Source organism: Epinephelus lanceolatus, chromosome 16, assembly GCF_041903045.1.
Source record: "Epinephelus lanceolatus isolate andai-2023 chromosome 16, ASM4190304v1, whole genome shotgun sequence".
NCBI lineage: Eukaryota > Metazoa > Chordata > Actinopteri > Perciformes > Serranidae > Epinephelus > Epinephelus lanceolatus.
In genome coordinates this window covers 10,680,598-10,700,322 of record NC_135749.1, presented here as the reverse complement: position 1 = coordinate 10,700,322, position 19,725 = coordinate 10,680,598, and the positions used below count along the sequence as shown (strand labels likewise).

General features: G+C 40.5%; 1 protein-coding gene across 2 annotated transcripts in view; it reads right to left on the bottom strand.

Annotated features, from left to right (window-relative positions):
• The window catches only part of LOC117263226 (immunoglobulin superfamily DCC subclass member 3), a 34,161-nt gene that overhangs the window by 9,283 nt on the left and 5,153 nt on the right, over nucleotides 1–19,725 (bottom strand). For both annotated transcript variants that reach the window (XM_033636434.2, XM_033636435.2), the window contains exons 2-9: nucleotides 16,110–16,415; nucleotides 12,925–13,069; nucleotides 12,218–12,348; nucleotides 11,921–12,058; nucleotides 11,676–11,834; nucleotides 2,334–2,499; nucleotides 358–608; nucleotides 43–207 (exon numbers count right to left, since the gene is read on the bottom strand). In XM_033636434.2, the coding sequence (XP_033492325.1) occupies nucleotides 43–207; nucleotides 358–608; nucleotides 2,334–2,499; nucleotides 11,676–11,834; nucleotides 11,921–12,058; nucleotides 12,218–12,348; nucleotides 12,925–13,069; nucleotides 16,110–16,415 (1,461 nt within the window). The remainder of the gene's footprint in view (nucleotides 1–42; nucleotides 208–357; nucleotides 609–2,333; nucleotides 2,500–11,675; nucleotides 11,835–11,920; nucleotides 12,059–12,217; nucleotides 12,349–12,924; nucleotides 13,070–16,109; nucleotides 16,416–19,725) is intronic.

The window sequence follows — 19,725 nt, the reverse complement described above, 5'->3', positions numbered from 1 at the left end:
AAATGAACTCCTCATGGTTTCATCAGTGCTTCATGTTCTTACCGCCCCCTAGTGTTGTAGTCACCACAGTGTGGGACTGCTGGCTGGCCCCCAGAGGGGAGTAGGCCTTCAAGAAGAGGGAGTAGGTGGTGGCTGGCTCCAGGTTGGTCACATCATGCTGGAAGGTACCTTTACTGATGGCTTCCTGCAGCTCCAGACTGTCAGGCTCTGAATCACACACACACACACACACACACACACACACACACACACACACAGAATTAGAATTAAGTTATTATTGTGACTACACATTTTGAAGTTAAGATGGCATCTTTCTAAAGTACACTCTTGCTCTTGTGAATGTGCGCTGACACTCACCTCCTATCTTGCGTATGTGCAGGACGTAGCCGATGATGCTTTCAGTGACATTGGCGGGTGGCTGGCTCCATGTGATCTGCAGGGCGTTGGTTGACAGCACGCTGGCTTTGAGGCCCTGGGGAGCGGCGGGCAGGTCTTTCACCTGGGCCACGGCGAGGCGGGCACTGGCTTGATTGGTACCAGCACTGTTCTCTGCAATGCACTGGTAGATGGCCTCATCATCTGAGCTGATACGGGTCAGAGCCAGAGTGCTGTGAAGATAACACATAGCTGTATCAATTTACTGGGAAGGCAATACTGTGAGTACAACTAAACATTGCACTAGTAATACCTGTACTCCAGCTACAGCTATAGTAGGCCCATCACTATTATGATGACTACATACTAATAATAACACTCATACCATATTAGAAATACAGTATCAATACTTCCAATACTTGTGTTACTCCCTCCATTCCTGCTATTGTTACTGCTGTTCACCCTCCCAACTTTTACCCATATGGTTCCTTCTACTACTGCCGCTGCTCAAAGCTGGGCAAATTGGGCAAGTGGCCCAAAGGTCTGCTTTGTGAAGAATTTAATTAACTTTAATTCACCTCAATAACTTCATCCCATCCCAACAGGGAAATTTAAAAAGTGCAAATTTGTTTGGGATTATGCTCCAAAACACACTATAAATTAAAGCAATAAAGCATTTTTAATTTATTTTGAAGTGGTATCTTATGAGAGACCCCGTGTCCAAATCTAGTTTTAATACCTATATCTCTTTAGTGCATAATGTGCTTGCATATTTTCCAAATTACAAGGCATTTAATCAGTCAACAAACTTGGGTAAAGGTTGTATTCTAGCATTGGTTGGTTAGTAGGTAAAATACAATTAAATTTCCTTGTGTGATCTGCTGCATGCACTCTGGGTAAACACATACAAGATGCACACATGATGAAATAATTATGTAATGATGCATCTTAAGAGGACAGTTTCATCTTGAGATTAGATAGTTATCGAGAATCTAAGGACCTTCCACCCACATTATAAGGGTCATTTTCTTTAATAAATTGCATACAATATCAAAGCACTCAGCATCAACACCTAAATATATGGTTGTGCCACCATTCATAAACATACTGCACAGACTGAATATTGTAATGGATGGACTGAATTTCTTTGTAATTCTTTTGTCGTAGACCACACACTGAACATCAGAGGACAATCAGGGCTCAGTAGCCCCACACTCTCTGTGCATCGCTGCCACCATGTGGTACAACTGATAAATGCAGGACTGAAAAAAGGCTCTGCTGTATATTAGTGGTGGCCTGCACAGATTGGGATTTTGCCATTCAGACCAACTTCTCATTTTCATCAAACCGAACGCTCCAGGTACTACCAACAGTGGAAAATAATGTAGAGAAAAGCACCTGGTACCAAGAGTGAGATGAGTTGAGTTGTGCCGAACCATGCAGTGGAAATGAGGCATAACTGACATCTACGTTTTGCCTGCTTTCAGTAACACTGTCATGACATAATTCAGTGCAACACCAACACTGTATTTATACGTGCCACTGCTCTGATTTTGTGTTGCCATTAAACTTAACTTTATGGTCAAATGCATTCCTGAGATGTTTGTAATGTTCTTCTTCTTAAAATATCCCTAGGACTGTATTCTGTGACAGTCCAGTTATCTGCACACTCTGTATAACATGTTAAACCTCCTGCAGTTACTATAATTGAGCAGCTTTTCATGTTTCATTGATTCGTAGGTAGGGGAAATTATTAGCATATATTTTTTAGGCTAGATAAACAACTTATCAGTAACTGTCCCATCAGGATCACACTGAACTAATCATGTTGATTCAAGCTTTACTTGGTTTCTTTGAACAGCATTTGAGAAAAAAGTATTTTTTATCCTCAGTTTATAATAGGTGAAATAGAAAAAGTGATAGACTTCATATTACAGTACATCCCTGCTGCCACCTACCTGTTGTTATTGGTCAGCTTGACGTTGTGTCCGGGCATCAGGACCTTGCCATTCTTCAGCCAGATGAGATGAGGCTCAGGGACGCCCTGGGCCACACAGGTGAAAACAGCACTGCCCCCTGCTGGTTTGGACACAGACTGGGGCCACTGCAGGAACTCAGGAGGAGCTGAGGAGAAACAGGGAAGGAGATAAGACAAGGTGCACACAACAAAAACAATCACAATATCCAATCACAAAAACTTAAACTCATGTTTCCCATAATGTGCTGTATTCTTTACCCTAACACTGCATCCAAGTGTACATATGAAGGGGATAAAAAGGTTTTTAAACACACAGTGTAGAGTAGTCCATAGCAGAATAGAGAAAATAGCCCCAAAAAACACTCAGATATAAGTAAAATAGTAAAACTGACACATTAGTTTGAAAACTGCCTCAAACCATTCAGAAATACATGTTTCATTAGATTATAAATCTGCGTCTGTGTCTTGGCTTCATATGTGAAGGGTGTCTCTCCAAAACCCAAACAATTGTTAGGTCCCTTTACAGCACACACACACACACGCACGCACACGCAGCCTGCTGACCCCAGTCAGTCCTCGGCTGTCCAGATGCAGGGTTGACTGCTCCTCCTGACACCCAGTTCAATATAGGCACAATAGACATGCATATATATGCTGGGATATAGGCAGCAGTCACACACGCACTTCAGCCCACGCTCAGCATCTCATTGATCTATTGACCTCAGCACCCTCTGTGGCCCTGCACCCCCTGTGAGGGGGATGTGTCAACAAGATGGCCATTTCAATAAGGAAGCATTCATCATTGCAGCCAGAGATTTCTCTTTCTTCTCATGGTCAGACCACTTTTTGCTAGAACCGGTTCATCTGAACCAAAACTAACCCATGAAGAAAGTAACTAAGGGAAGTCATAACTGCAGTCTGTAGGTGTGTGTGTGGTGAGCAAATGTAGACATGGTGGAGTAAAGAAGACTTTGTGGATTTTGAGAAACATCTTTAGATTTAAACATTTCTTCAGTGTGTTCACATAATTACAAATTGCTTGATTTAAACAGATTAAGCCAGCATGATGAATTAATTTTGACACATGCTAAATCTGCATTTACCAAAAACAGAACACACTTCACGCTGAGAGCTTGAGCTGCCATACAACAGCGCAGGTGCTTTAACCACGAATCCCCTGACAAAGAGGAGACCACAACGCACCAATCTGCATGCAGAATGGAGAACAAATCTAACAGACCTTTTAAGCCCAGCTGGACAATGGAGGTCAAGTTTGTTGCAGCAGGCGAACAAACCATATGTGCATGTTGTTGTGAAGATGTGATGTGTTAGGGTCAAGTGTATAGTAGCACATTTAAAGCACTGCATACCTCTGAAATTAAGGCTATAGAAATGTGTGTTGCTAAATGTGGGAAACCACTCACAGATAAAGAATACATAAAGGACAACAGTGCAAAAGTTTGTTTGGTGGACAGCTGAATAAAGATACCATCATATCCAGGATTAAAGACTTAATTTAGTCCCCAAGAACTGCTGAGAGGAGAATTAGTGAAATATTGAAATGACTGAAAACCAGAAATAGGGCAACTGAGCACCTACAAAAGGGGGCTCTGCACAAATACAACTCTCATATTGTTATGAAAAGGGTCAAATGTCCAATAATAGTGTAACTGTCAATGCGTAAGCTTAACAAACACCACTGACACACTGATCATCTTCATCTTTGTAAACTAACACTCATCATGGAAAAGGTTGCAGACCTGTACTGTCGTGTTTTTGATGTGTTCTGCATGTTTATCTCCCATTTATCACCACTATTCCTTTCCATTAATTTCACAAAACGTTACTTGTGTGCCAGTTAATTTCTCACAGGTAACATCATGTGTCCAGGATGTAGGAAGCTATCTGGCGATGAGTTAGTCAGACTTCTTTAGATCTGGCATTCAGAAAAAGCTGCCCTGGGTTTTACTTAGCAAAGTTATCCAAGACATAACAGTCAAGTTACTCCACAAATGACAGAGGCACTGTTCCTTTCCCAAGCTCTAGGTTTTACTTTTACTCAGCTTTCATTTAGTAAATTTCTTATGTGTTCAGTATCAGTGAATCCCCTGGTAAGATGACTCTGGCCCGCTTGTTGGAATAAACCCCTTGTCTGCTTTTACCAGTTAAAGCCATTGTTAAGTTTACCCATGAGAACTAACTGGTAACATAGCACGAAGCAGAGAGAGTGTTGCTATGGTTGCCTGAATATCAATATCGGCATGTATGATTCGATTAACACCTGCCAGCCAATCAAACATAAACACAACAGTATTTTTGGTGGCCAATGTTAAGTTACTATTCCAAATAACAGATCAAGTTCAAGGTACTGTTTTCTTCATTGTCTCTTTCTACCTCTCTTTCTGTGTGTGTGTGTGTGTGTGTGTGTGTGCATGGTCATTATCTCTCAGGGAGGATAGCTGTCCACCCCTTCATCTGTTCAGCCGCCCCGCCATCATGTTAGAAAGTGTCATGCATCCTCAGCTGACCGTTCATCAGTCGATCCATAGTCTGTATTGATCGCTGATTCTGTTGACCTTGAGTTTCACCACACCTCGTCCCTCTTCTTATTACTCTTAGTCCCTTTTGTTTGCAGCCTGTTTGGGGGGGCTCCATTCATCGATGCACTGCTCGGACAGGCACTGAGCATTACCGGATTAACATATGTGTGTGAGCCATATTGTGTTTTGCTTCTATATATATGATATATATATGAGCAGTAGATGTGTTCTCTACTCTAGGGAGCGTTACTTTCCAGAGGTTCTACTGTAATAAGCTGCAAAGAGGTCCTCTAATTTCTTAACAATTCTAGGACGTTAAATGGCAACAACTATGATCTGGAACCAGTTCTAGGGAAATAGAAACAGTGTCCTTTGACAGTACACACAGCATGTACCGAACTGTATTTAGGTTTTTCAGAAAGTTCCTTGATTTGTAAAGTGTAATAACGAGTATAGTAAGGAATTGAAAGAATAGCTGAAATCTGTAAAAACTGACAGCGATCTATTTAGACCCAAGTACATATTCATTCTTTACTGAATATTTGTTTATTTGTATGTTTGCTTATAATTTACACAGACAAACATAGCAAGAAATACCCTAATAAAAGTACTGGTCCTGCATTTAAAGTATATATTATCAGCAAAAAGTACTACCGCAAGTAAAGGCTTCACTATGCACATGGGGGCTGTCAGAGTGTTATAGTCAGCCCAGTTGCCAGAAGAAAATATTAGCATTGTACGTTCCTTCAAACCACAAATACGTTACATTTATGCGTTTCATTTGTATCATTCAAAACCAACAAACAACCAAACCAGTTGTGATTTATCGAGTTATTGTTGTGTTTTCAGTGGCTTTTTATTTATTGCGGCTCTTTCTGCTGCTATTATGCCTTCCAAACCTGGGTATTTTAAGCCAAGACATGATCTTTTCCTCGCCTTGTAGTCTTTGTGCCTGTAACCAACCACACATTAACCACAAGGTTGTTGAAATGTGAAGTTTCAATGTACCCGCTTCATTATAATGTGCAATTGTAACATATCAATGGTTTGCAGAAATGTACAATGCCAAGTTTTTATCTGGAGATTGGGTGGTTATTATCACTGATTCATTAATATCCTCGCTGCATTGTTAGAGATTATTTTTATTCTGCTGCTGCTTATTTCAATCTAGAAAACTGCATCATATTTTGGTGGCTGATCATAGGTTTTGTATGTAAATTCTTAATCCAAACCAAAAACTGTACAGCTGTCTATTAAAACAACATATTATTTTCTCTTAAAAATAACTGAACTCGAAGTATAGAGGAACCCAAAATTGAAATAATTGTGTAAAGTACCTGTAGTACTCTTGTTTTTTACACCAAACACATTACACTTTGAGGACAGTTAGCATCCTGCTTTATTTCAGTCCACACTCAGGTAAGTCCTGGAACTACAAGATAAACCTAGCCTAACCTTTTTCCCCCTTGAGGTGACATATACTTAAATTGTTGTATTTTGGAAACACATTTGAAGATTTTGACACATTATGATGCTGATGTTGATGATAAATGTAAGAAGTATACTGAGACTGTCAGTGGGATCTGCATGATAAAAGATCAGCAGCTCAACCCGTTCACAAAACAGGTCAACAAAAAATGGAGAGGAAGGAGCGAGGAAGGGAGTAGAGAGGGACGGGTGTATTTAACACACCATTCTCCATAATGGCTGGCCATCCTTTGTGTTTCCCTCTACGTGGTGACACCCTGGTTGCCCTCACCCCTCTGCCGGGACACTATTCATCTTCCAGCTCTCCCTAATTAACTGTGAGACCACACCTCCTTTCTCCTTCCACCTCCCTATCTGTCCATCCTGACTCCACCTCCTCCTCCCTAACCTCAACCGTTTTCACAGACATGCACCCTGAATCCTCATGTCGAGGTCTGGGGTCAGAGTCAGAGGTCAAAGGGTTGCAGGTCATCAATCACCCCCCACCATTCCTTTCCCATTGGACCCTCCTCCTGCACCTTGCACCCTACATTGACCGTCTAGATGTCCTCTACTTTTTGTTTCTTTGTCTTCTTTGTCCCTTCGTCCTGACCATGACCGTGGACACACACATACGCAGACGGGCTAGCACACAGACTGTGAGAAAGTTCAGACCTCTGCTATAACCTTCACACTCTAAACACAAACAGCAGTCAGACGCACAGATTCTCAGTGAACTTGACTTGAGCTGAATAATGAAAACATTCACTGTGAGTCATCACAACATCTCTGCACTTTCAAGCTCTAATGCTTTTACAGCTGTAATGAATGAGTTGACTGCTACTCTTGCAGAGCATTTTCCAACCTAATATTCCGTTATTGTAAAATTTGGGCATTCTGTGGACAAAAAAACAATTAAGAAATATTTTTAAATACTTCAAACATATTAATATGCTTGAAATAGAAGAATATTTCGTTTTATAAATAGAAAAATGCGTCTTTTATTTTAGTTTCAAATGTAGTGTAGGACCTCTGAATGCTGAATTTAACCTTTTGCTGTGGATGTGTTCTCCGACAATCACAGAAGCAATTATCTTTTTCTCAGGCTTGATGTAACTTCACCATTTCAGGAATTTTACTCAGGCATTTAGGCAGTTTTGTTTCTACATCTACAATTTTTCTGCACATTCAAAGGCATAGTTTCAAAAGATCAAAATCATATTGACACTAATCTGATCCCACACCCTTCCCAGCATAATCAAATAGTTAGAAAAGGCATATTATTGTAATGCTTTATTCCATGTAGTCTATCATATAAGATATAACATTAAATCAGTTTAGATAAAAATGACCCAGTGTCAATAAAGGAATTAGTTATTTTGACTGGAGCTAATCTCAGGTCTTTCTTCTAACACAGCTTTGTTGTGATAATCTATTTTTTGATGCAGCACTGCAGAATGATAAAAACATTTCAACTTCTGAAGCTGTGGGTGGGTGGTCATGTTACCAGGTGGCCAAAGCCTAAAGCTGTTATTCCCTCTCAACCCCCCCAAAAGAGCAAATTGATCAATAAATTAATGAATATATTAGAGATCAGATCCCTGTTCCCCTGCTCCACACCAGAGGCACTGCCAATCACTGTGAGAGAGTGACAGGGGAAAGTATTGATTGATCCTGTCAAAGAATCGGACACAAAAGGAACAGAGAGATGGATGGATGAAGCTAAATTATATGAATATAGATTGATGTAACTGAGATTACAAGAAATCTAATGAAATCTGCTCCAGGTCTTTCTGTTGGTTTATATTTCAAATGGGATGCATTGTTTGAAGTTATACATGTGGAGTATCATTTTCTCAGTCACTAATATACAAGGGAACTACACTCATTTTCAAAATGATTTTTATGGTCTAATATAGTCCAAAAAACTTCAGTAAACATGATCCAGAAACTAGAGTGCTTAAACTCAAATTTGTATTGTCATAGGGTATAAACTCTGGAGCTGCTTTATAGAAAATGAATCGGGAAAGATGTAGATGTAACTGAGAGCAACCAGGGGACTGTTCTGAGTATACGTGTTCATTTTCTATTTCAAAACTGAGAGCACTACAATAGGATAAAGCTCAATCGGTTGTCTATGAAGGAGCTCCAGATTTTATACCCTATGACGTCACAAGTTTGAGACTAACTTCCCTGGTTTCTGGCTTTGAGAGAGAGCAGCTCATGTTCACAAATATTTATTAAACTTTCCTGGACCATAAAAATAACATATTGGAATTCTTAATTTCAGTGTGTTCCCATTAAGAATTACATAAAAAATAAATACATTCCCTAGTTTTATTATAATACCCTACAGCAGCAGCAGCAGTCAAAAAATTACATTTACATAACAGGGAGGCTCTAAAGAAAAGATGACATTAGTTGCATTATGGTGGATGAAGGATCCTTTGCTACAGACTAAAAGTCTGGAAATTTTGCTGCATTGTGACCATTCTATTTTTAATATGTCTCTCACAAGTCACCCAACTTTAGGGAAGTGCAATACAAAATTGATGGAGTACTACTTAATGTTCTTGTGACTGCAAATAGATTGAATAAACTGAATAAAAAAACACATTTTCTTCTAAAATGCAGTGAAACAGACGTATTAAGTCCTCAAGTGATTGTAAGCAGTCACTCCCTTACAACTGGTCTCATAACATCTCTGCCTGCATGCACAACCCAGTCACCAGACAATATTTTGGCATTGTACGTTTCTGCAAACAACATACAGTATATGTTAAATTTGTGCATTATTATGTACTGGATACATTGGAACTTTACATCACAATGCTGTGCCTAATGTGTGGTTAGATTTACACACAAAAACCACTTGGATATGGTTAGGAAAAGACCATGCTTTGTCTTAAAATAACCAGTTTTGGGGGCCCAATCCTTACTGGAAAGGCAGCAATGTCTCTGTAAAAAAACAACTGCTTTTCATGGTACTATCCCCGCTGGAAAAAACACAACACACAGTAATGGGTGGCTAAAAAACACGCATGACTAGTGCCTAAAAAGCCGCTGGAAACAAAGTGACGGGATGTTAAAACTGGCTTTGTTTGTTAATCTTGAACAGCAGTCTGCAGTAGCTTGCAGCCTGACTGACATCACGCCATCCACCATCCTCTCCCTCTCTGTATGACTTAGTCAGCTCATACACAACGTCACTCGCCTTTCTACAAATCAAATTTCACTCCTTACAGGAACACCCTGTACATATACAGAGGAACCAGATATAGCTTGCTAATTAGAAACTGAACACTTTAACGCTCTTCATGTTTCTGTCTCATCCCCCTGTTCGCCCTCTAACACTTTGGGAGGTGAGCTGCTAATTGAGCTCGCCTCAGGACAGCTAATTAAAACAAAGCTAATGACAGTGAGAAATATATGTGGGCTGAGTGTATGGACATCTGCAGGGTGATGGATGAGTCAACGTCATAGAGAGCCCTCCACCCCCCTCATACACACACACACAGACACACCACTGAACACTGGTGTTAGTGCTTAATTGTTACAAAGAGACTGGAAAGGGTGCGCATATGTGTGGTTGAAATGGGGAGGGGTCACACACCAATAGTGTCACCGTACAGCAGGCCCATGCTCCTAGCCTCCACCCCCACTGAACAACCAGGGGCAAAGGTGAGAAGAAAGGGTGGAGCTTTGCTATTGACCCTTTCCTTCCTCTCCCCTCCGCCACCACCGCCAGTTAATATGGTCAAGTGCACACTCAACACACACACACACACACACACACACACTCAAAGGATCGTTCATAGAGGTCTGCTTATTAAACAAAGGCTGCTAAAAGGCTACATGTTTGCAGGAAAGGTTGTATCTATATCAGATGGTCAATTTACAGAGCAGTATGATTGCATAACAATTTTTATATTTTTAAATATGATTCAAACTTATTTTCTTACGTAAATGTATCTTCATTCCTTCCCTGACTGTTACGTGCCCTGCACTGATTTGCTTTTACATTAAAGGAACAGTCCAACATTTAGGAATCACATGATGGATTTTTTTAAGGCTAAATCTGACATTCACTTAAAGCAACAGTTCACCCTAAAATCACAAATAAATATTTTTCCTCTTGACTGTAGTCCCATTTCACAATCTAGACTATTTGGATGTGAGTTGCCGAATGTTGCAGATATTGGTTGTAGAGGTGTCTGTCATCGCTTGAATATAATGGAACGAGATGGCACTAGAAAAAAACATCAGCAGCATTGTCTCTTTCCAGAAATCATGACCTGGTTTCTCAAGATGATCCACAGACCTTGATGTGAGCAGTTTTACATAGGAACTACTTTTTCTTCTGGCAAACTACACCTGTCAACTGTATCTGCAAGGCAAAAGGAAGCGTGCATCTACTCATGTAAGAGAGGCTCGTGCTCAATGCGCATGACAGTGGTAAATGTAAACATTAATGGTGTCCTCCTAGGCTTAGCTGTAATGTTAGTTAGCTGGTTGGTGCTCGGTGAGCTAGCAGTAGATGCACACTTCCTTCTGGGCAGTGATTCAGTAATACAACAGCTACATGTAGGCCTATAATATGTGAGACATAGGATAATAATATTGATAAACTTTTATAGATGTTTTTTGCCTGTTGAACATTTCTGAGGGTCCACTGGGGAAATTTGGACTCATAGACTGAGTATTTTTGAAATGGTTTTGTCCCTGCCTATAATGGACCTCACTTGGCGTAGGTACAATAGCAAAAAAGACATTGTCCCTAAAACTGTTGAACTGTTCCTTGTTAACAAAAATGCTGTGTCTGCAGAATTAAGGCTGATTTCAAGTTGTACATAAGCTTCATGCAGAGCCTACGGCAAAGTCTATGCAAGTCGCTTACATCATTGTGAGCGCTTATGCTTGTGTGCTGGTGTGTCTATCATTCTGCAATTCTACCGCCAAAACGTTACTTGGTGGCGGGGTTTCTATGCCACCATGTTGAGATTCTGTGAAGTGATTCAGCCAAAACATAAAACATGGCTTAGCAGCAATAATATTTAACAAGTAAGAAGTTTGAAATGACCAGGAGGTCTGTGTTGCTGCAACGTGTCATTATATTTTCTCGGGAGGTGCACATCACGTACAGTATGGCATAAGCTATGGCATAAGCTATGGCGTAGATTCATCACAGGTGTAAACCAGGTTTTAATCAATACAAACTCCATGGCGAGCACTGATGGCAAGTGAGGAGCTCTCCTGGGCCAATAAGTGCTTTGACCCAGAGCACTTTAACAGTATGTAACTCTGTTTAGCCTTACCTTGTACTACGAGTCGTCCGAGTGCAGTACGTCTCATTCTTGTGCCGGGCCGATTTGCAGCACACACATACACACCAGAGTGCTGCAGGGAAACATCTGAGATCATCAGGTTCCCTGTTCCTAGTACCTGGATCCCCTCCACCCCGATGGAGCGTCCATCTGATGGACACACAGAGATAGTTTGTGAGATCAAGCTTAAAACGTGCTGCGTATTGTTAACTTCTCCTCCAATCATCTGGTGGTACCTAGCCTGCTCCAGGAAACAATTGGCCTCGGGTTTCCTGTGGCGATGCACTCCAAGATGGCCGTCTGATGGACAGTGATGGTCAGATTCTGGGGCCCTGACAGGATGACTGGCTCCTTGTAGGTTCTGGGAGCCCCACCTGGTAGGATGAAGGAATATGGTAAAAAAATTGTGAGATATAGTGCAGTGAAGACAATGACCTCTATACGTACATGGACACATCCCATATACCTTACAGTTTAATACATAAAGAAATGAATAATGTAGCTATAACCAGTGTACAAGTGTGTCCACCAACCAGTGATGTTGAGCATGGCCTCATGGCTGTAGCGAGTATTGGCGATGTTGGTGGCGACACAGCGGAAAACTCCTGCATCTGCCTGCCTCACGCCTGTCACCTGGAGAATACCCATCGGCAGGAGAGTGTATCTGGACAGGGAGGAGAGGTAAAATGATAAATGTCCTGTCAGTTTTAGCCATAAGTGAAACTGTTAAAATGTGAACTGAAAAGTAACACCCCTAGGCAGCACGCAATGCAAAAGTTACAGTACTGTGGGTTGCTGATTAGCAAATGTACACAGTGATGTACAAATACACTTTAATGTCGAGTGACTAATAAGTGCAGTTTTTTTCATAGTGCAAATATATATACTTTTACTGTAATAATTCTATAATTTCTGAGACCGTACCACATGTTTTTCACATGTTTTTTTGGGGGGGGTGGTGGATGGGTCATAAAAACCTCATCTTTACTATATAGATCTATACATTGCATGACTTGTAAGCAACAAAAATAGCTTCCTGAGTCTGTCCAGCCATATTATGACAAAATGTAGATGTTTTAGGTGTAAAAAAAATAGGCAGGGAATAATTTTATAGTACTTAGAGGAAAATACCTATTTGTACCCTTCACCCTTGAATCGTACATGTTGACAGCTGAGTTTGTACAGTAAAAGTTGAAGGAGCAGCAAGGTTTATACACTGTAGAGCATGTGTGTATGTTACCTGTTGTCGGTGGTGTTGAGCGGTGCTCTGTCTCTCTCCCAGGTGATATTAGCTTCAGGTACTCCGTTGATCTGACACTGGAAGCGGGCTACGCTTCCCTCATCCACCGACATAGACAGAGGGTGGGTGTGGAACTTCGGAAGAGCTGAGGAGCAAACAACACAAAAATCCGCTTAAATGAGTAAATTCAGGACATTTTGGAATGAGTTAAGGGTCATAATGATTTCTGTTGAACTCTAAACTGTGGTTGTGAAAGTGCAAAATCTTGCAGTTTGAATTAGAATTATTTTAGCAATTTTATGATCCATTTCCAAATTATATGTAGCCTTTGTTACTGTAAATCATGACATATTTTTTTGCTCACAAAGGCTGTAATACCTACTACACACACACACACACACACACACACACAGATTCCTAATGACCTGGTTGCCATAATCAATAAGGGTGTATACCATAGAGGAGGGGTCTGCAAATGAGAGAGCATCACCATGGCAACTCATTGCATTGAGGTAAAACCACCTCGGGATAGCCGTAATTCTCCTGGATTAACCATAAACCCCTGGTTTTATTGGACTGATTGAAGGGGTGGGGGTGGGGAGAACGTTGTACAAGTAGTGCAGGTACATGTGTGTGTTCAGCACATGTAGGCGTGTACATTACTGTACACGCCTATATGTGCTGAGCAGTGTAATTTATAGGTTTTCCATAATGAATCTGGCATGTTTTGGTGGTAGGTTTGTATCTGGGCACTTGTTCCCTCTGGCAACAAAGGATCAAAGAGTCCGAGGGGGGTGTGGGTTGCCGAGTATGATGCAGAGGTGTTCACCGTTTGAAGCATCATTTATAACAAAGACTATGGGATGTTTTGACAGAGAAAAGGCAACATGTGGTGACTATCTGTGGGACATCCTCTAGCTCACTGTGCAGGTTTACGGCCTGTGGATAATGCTGGGATGTGGATATTAAAACGCCTGAGGAAGTGACCGTTTGTCATCTGTGTTTTGATAAGATTTAATTTAGATTTCTTAATATATACAATCTACATCACATGCACTTCACATACACATCAACAAAACAAAACCCCACAATTGTAATGAAACACCAGGATCATTTATCTTCAAGTTAAGAGTTTGTAGTCCTCACATAAAAATCACTGTAATGAAGGTCATTACTGTGTTACATTTTTTTTTTAACCAAATGGCCTTCATAAACTCTAAAAGTGTGAAGGTAAATCATGTTTATTACAACTTGGAAGTTCGAACTTATAGTTTTATCCAGCATTCCTATTGTATATGATAATATCTTATTCACCAGTTTCTTTGCTGTGATAACCTGCAGAGTGACTGGTTTAACAACTATGAAAAAAGTCCCACAGAATGAGACACTAAACCTCTAGAACAGTTATCGTATGCTATCTCAGCCCCTGATAACCAGATGAAGAAATGCTCACATAAGCACTGTGTGCATGCACGTTGAACAGAGAAGCATGTTCAAAACAGCTACTTCTTCTCTTAAAAGAATAATTCACCTGCAAAACAACCATTTGTATGTGAATTGCTCACCATGTGTTACCTTCAATAATGAAGAAAACTGTTTTTTATCATAGGCCTCCACAGTGAAGGAGAATCCAAAGACAGCAAGACATACAACAACAAAACTAAATCAAAACATGTGTTCTCACGCTCCCATACAACTTGTGCAGTATAATCCAGCTCCTATTTATCCAGTCATATGCTCAATACTTCATAAACACGTGCATTTTTTCTAAAACATTTTGATTTACAACATGTTAGCACAAACTGTTTTAAGCCTGTCTGGGTACACGTGCGTTTGAAGTCTGCTCAAGTGACCTAATTCGCAGATGCATGCTCAGGCATGCTACTCATTGGCTGAAGTGTTTTTAATTCAAAAATGCATGTATTGGGAAGTACTGCACATACAACTGCACAAGCTGTGTGAGAATTTGTTAAAGAATGTTTTGATAGCTTGGCTGTTTTTCCACTTGGCTCCCAATACTTTTACTTACAGTTACAATTCATGAATATTCACTTTTTTGGATTCTTTGTTCAATTGAGGCAAGCAAGATCAAGTTTTCTTCACAAATTCAATGTAACACATGAAGAGTAATTTATATACAAATGGTCATTTAGCTGTGAAATGTGATATGAGAGTCCAGTATGATTTCACAGAAATATTCTTTATCAAAACATTGCAGTAATCATCACTGGCTGGAGCCAAAATCAGGTAATGTAAAATGAAAGAGCACCGTGAAGCTTAGTGCTCTTTAAAATTGATGGTTTAACCAAGATTACCTGCTACACTTATCTTACCAGCCACAGCAGCTTGTGTTATTAAGTGAGTAACTTACTGTACCAAGGCTTCTGGCTTTCTAAGATCATTCAAATCAGGGAAAAACTAACTCATGATGGATATTTTATTGGAGGTTTTAAGCTTTTTTTAAGCTTATTTTAAGCTTAGCATATTCAACTTGACTATTTATGGGCCCTAATTAATCAAGAATTTCTTCACCAGAACCTGACTACAACTGTGGAGAAGGCTGCAGGTCCTCATATATAAGGAATTAAGACACACAGAAAATATTATTTGATAGTTTACTGAATAATGAAATATAGAGAAACCAAACAAATATTTGTATCATTTTTGGTGTCTAGCAGGGAGTGTGTTGGGGAACTCAGTACTTCTAAAATCCTGACACCAGTCCTTTATTACAATGTGCATTAAGTAATGAAAAACAAGTTACTTTGAACTTTAAAGTAAATTTCTAATAAGACCTCTAAGGAGAAAACTACATTAACCAGAGAAAGAAAATGTAGCATCTCCTAATTACACAAAGGGATCTCATAATGACGATATCAGTATCTAAATTATGAGATAGTTTCCGAAAGTATGAGATAAGGCTCTCATAATTATGATCTCAGTTTTTCCATATCTTTACAATGTAGCTGTAGGAATTGATGATGTGCAGATGTTGGATAATGCACTTCCTCTTTGCCTCTCCAATTTCCTACTCAACTCATTTGCACTGTGAGGAATTTGTTCTGCTCATCAGGGAATAAGATAACCAATTAGATTATTTCCTCCAGTCTGTACCCTTCCAAAGCATATGTACTTGTATGCATACATATTGTGAAAGTCATGTGCAGTCACTGTCAAACACTTACATGCCAAATGGACTTTGGCCTTGCGGCTGACCAGCAAGCCATAGCGATTTTGGGCGGCGCAGTCGTACTCCCCCATATCTGCGTCACTCCCCTCTCTGCGTTTCTGGAAACTCTGGATGAACAGCGTGCCATTCGCCAGCACCCGGACCCGCGGACTGATAGGTAAAGGTACCCCATTTTTACGCCAAGTGACCATGATCGGTTCCTCGCCCTGTACCCGACAGTCCAGCATGAGTGGACGGTCCCTCACCGCGATCACATCACTTGGCTCTAGCAGGAAGGACAGCTCTGAGGACAGACAGCCACCTGCACACAGGAGGAGGAGAAAGACAGATTATCAGAGAGAGAAATGCTACAAATCTGATTACTTGAAATGATAATTTGTTGAGAAATATTCAAACTCAGAAATGTAATGAGGTCCATGTAGGAAGTGATGGGAGGCTCAATAAAGGTCAAGTCATACTGTCAATATCTCTACAAACTGAAATACATTCCAGTGATGGAAAATAATAGAAAAAAACTAGAGTACTGGGTATATTCTGAGATCAATCACTCTGAGTGTGAACTACCTTTTACAAAAACACACATAGGCATACAACTCACACACACATACACACATACATTTAGGGTCAGTATGTATGTGGCTAGCTAGCTTCATATAAAAAATGATGCCAGAAAACTGTTGGCATTGTACTTTTCTGCAAACTGAAATCGATGCATTACTTTTGTACGTTGTTTTGTAGTGGATACGTTGAAACATTACATTACTTTAAGTTTCAACAATGCTGTGGTTAATGTGTGGTTAGGTTTAGGCACACAAACCATTTGGTTATGATTAGGAAAAGATCATGTTTGGGCTTAAAAATCTGGATAAACAGCTATGGTCACTAAAAAACAGGATGAGTCTGGTATTAGAAATACTGATATGCACAGACCCAAGCTTTGTGGCAACACCATGTTGGGGTCTACATGTAGAACATTGGCTGTTTGTTGCAAATACATCTGAATGGCACAGTCCAGTCCAGCAGTCCTACTCATTCAGTCCAAACACACCATAAGAAACCAAACAAAAAATCCAATGAAACCGTCATTTAGAGTCATAATAAGTTTTTGGAATCAGTTTTACATGAAAGAGTAACCTTGAACTGCACTTGGAGGGTTTTCTACTAAGACATGGGAGGATTTTGGTTGAGCATAGGAAACTCCATCTATTTTTCAACTAAAACCCACAAACACACCATGGTTCAAGATACAATAGCACAAGGGGAGGCTTCTCTGTTGGACACCAAGCCTCAGATTACCCTAACCAAATTATCTGAAAAACCTCCCTCAACACCCAAAACCACCTCATTTGATTGATGGTGCATTTGGTTTTGCGGCCTATAACGCTTTTACTGAAGTCAAGCCACAATGGAAGCTGGATGCCAGTGAGCTATCCAGCCAGAGAGGGCAACAACAATACCCGAGTTTGGGAGGAGAACACTGGCGAGGGTTGCTGGGGTCAAGTTAGGAGACCCTCTATTGAAGTCGGGGCCAATTGTGACAATAGTGTTGTGACTATGCTTATTTGCACCTCACCCACAGTAACCTCTGTAAAAACTCCCGTCCGCCACCATGCACCCAAGGGCACCATCTGCCCCTTCTTATGCATCCCCTCCACCCCTCCTGCCTTGTTGCGTCCTTTCAGATCCATCTCTGAGGTGACTTTCCCATGCCACCAGAGCTCTCTATCTCACCCTTGTCCCCTCCCCTCCATGACCTTGGTGACACTCTCAGTCTTCCCTATTTTCTTTAGCCTTTTTTGGTGTTAATGTCCACAAATGCAAAGAACCTTGAACCCTAGGCTAGCCGCTTTCCTTCCCAGCTGTAAAGCGGTAACAATCATGGTTGCACTTGAACCTGCATAATGCCTTATCAATGTCATTACGAAGTCTTGCATCTGTCCAGCCAAACACACCCTTTTCTTTAACTGAGCTGTGAGCTGGACAACAAAATGTATTGTTGTCCAGCCACCATCAAGCATCACATCCTACACACAGCAGCCTGCAGCTGAACTTGACTTTGGATTGACTTCAGTTGTTTTGTTTATTTCTGTTCTCAGTGAAGTTCATTTTTACTCTGAAGGGCAGCTGATGCTCTGTACTAATGTGTTGCTAGCTGTTTAGATACCACCAGTATATATCTCTGTGATTTCTGCCTCTGCCTCACTATATTGGAAACTGGTTTGTGGTGCTCACAGCATTAAAAAACAACATTTTTACTGGAACATGCCTTTCGAGAGTCTTGGAAACAGATGTTAATTCTGATTTCAATTTTTTTTTTTTTTTTTTTTTTCAATTTTTAATCCTGTGAGCAGATAAGACTTTAATCATCTCTGTTGTACTGGGTTGGAGGCATAAAACCAAAAACATCTGCATGGATATAGACCAAAGTGAAATAATATCACTTTTTGAGATTTGGATCAATTGACCCTTTAACACCCTCACTACTCCCCAAAAAAAGCATCCTGTAAATGGTTGGACTTAGGTATCATGGCATTGTAAATACAATTACCACAAAGTTGGCTATTTTAACAAGCTGCAATCTCTCTTAATACAAGAAGGTTGCTCACTCCTTATCGACAAGGTAGTTGATGGAATGGGTTTGAGGTTTTACAAGAACTCATCAGATTTCAGACTGCCACTTATAAAACAAATCAGCAAAGCTTATCCAAAGCCTGAACATAGAGCAGAGCTGTTCCCCCTCCTCATGATCTCTGTCACTGGCATCACTGATGTGTCACATCAAGAAATGAGCATCTGCCCTCCTTAATGAGAGATCTCCCACCCAGCAGATGCAGCCAGCAGAGAGGACTGTGGCTCTGGGCTGATAGAGCCCTGCAACCCCCCTGAGCCCCCATCCCTCAGGCCTGGTAATGAAATTCAGGGCTCTCAAGGGGGACTTGCATCACATTCTGTGGCCAGCGTTATCGAACACATGGTGTTGCAGCCTATGAGGCCTAAAAGACCAATGTTGATCTCAGATGCAGGAGAGTGTATGACTAAGGTACTGCTATGACAAGGTTATGTCATAGCAGGAATCTTTGTTGATATTGGTTCAAGAAGAACTAATGCCAATTAACATTAGATTTCTGTGCCTGGTTTCCCACTTTATAATCACCATTACAATGTCTACATAGGTGCAGGATTGAGAACACACTGCAAGATGACTTCTAAAGACTAATCGCTTATACAGTACATATTGTTCATTGTTTTGAGATGCTCTCAGAAGTTGAAATATAGTCTAAACTATAACCAAATACTAAAGTAAAACACAACTCAACATAAGCTAACATAAGGTAATGTATAAGGCAATCGAAGGTGAATGCTGACCATTTAAGGGGGCACAAAGGAATGTAGTGTAAGTTAATGCACTATAAGTTAAAGTAACTTATGGGTACTTATGTTATGCAGGAATTGTCATTTTACTGTATGTAAACAGTATTGCTGGTGAAAGTGAAAGCCAACTCCAGATTCACTCTGATTTTGTGTGCAGGTTTCTCCATCCTATATTTGCATTTTTTTCTGCACTGTGTCTGTGATTTTTGAATGTGTGCTGCTTCCAGTCTGGCACCTCA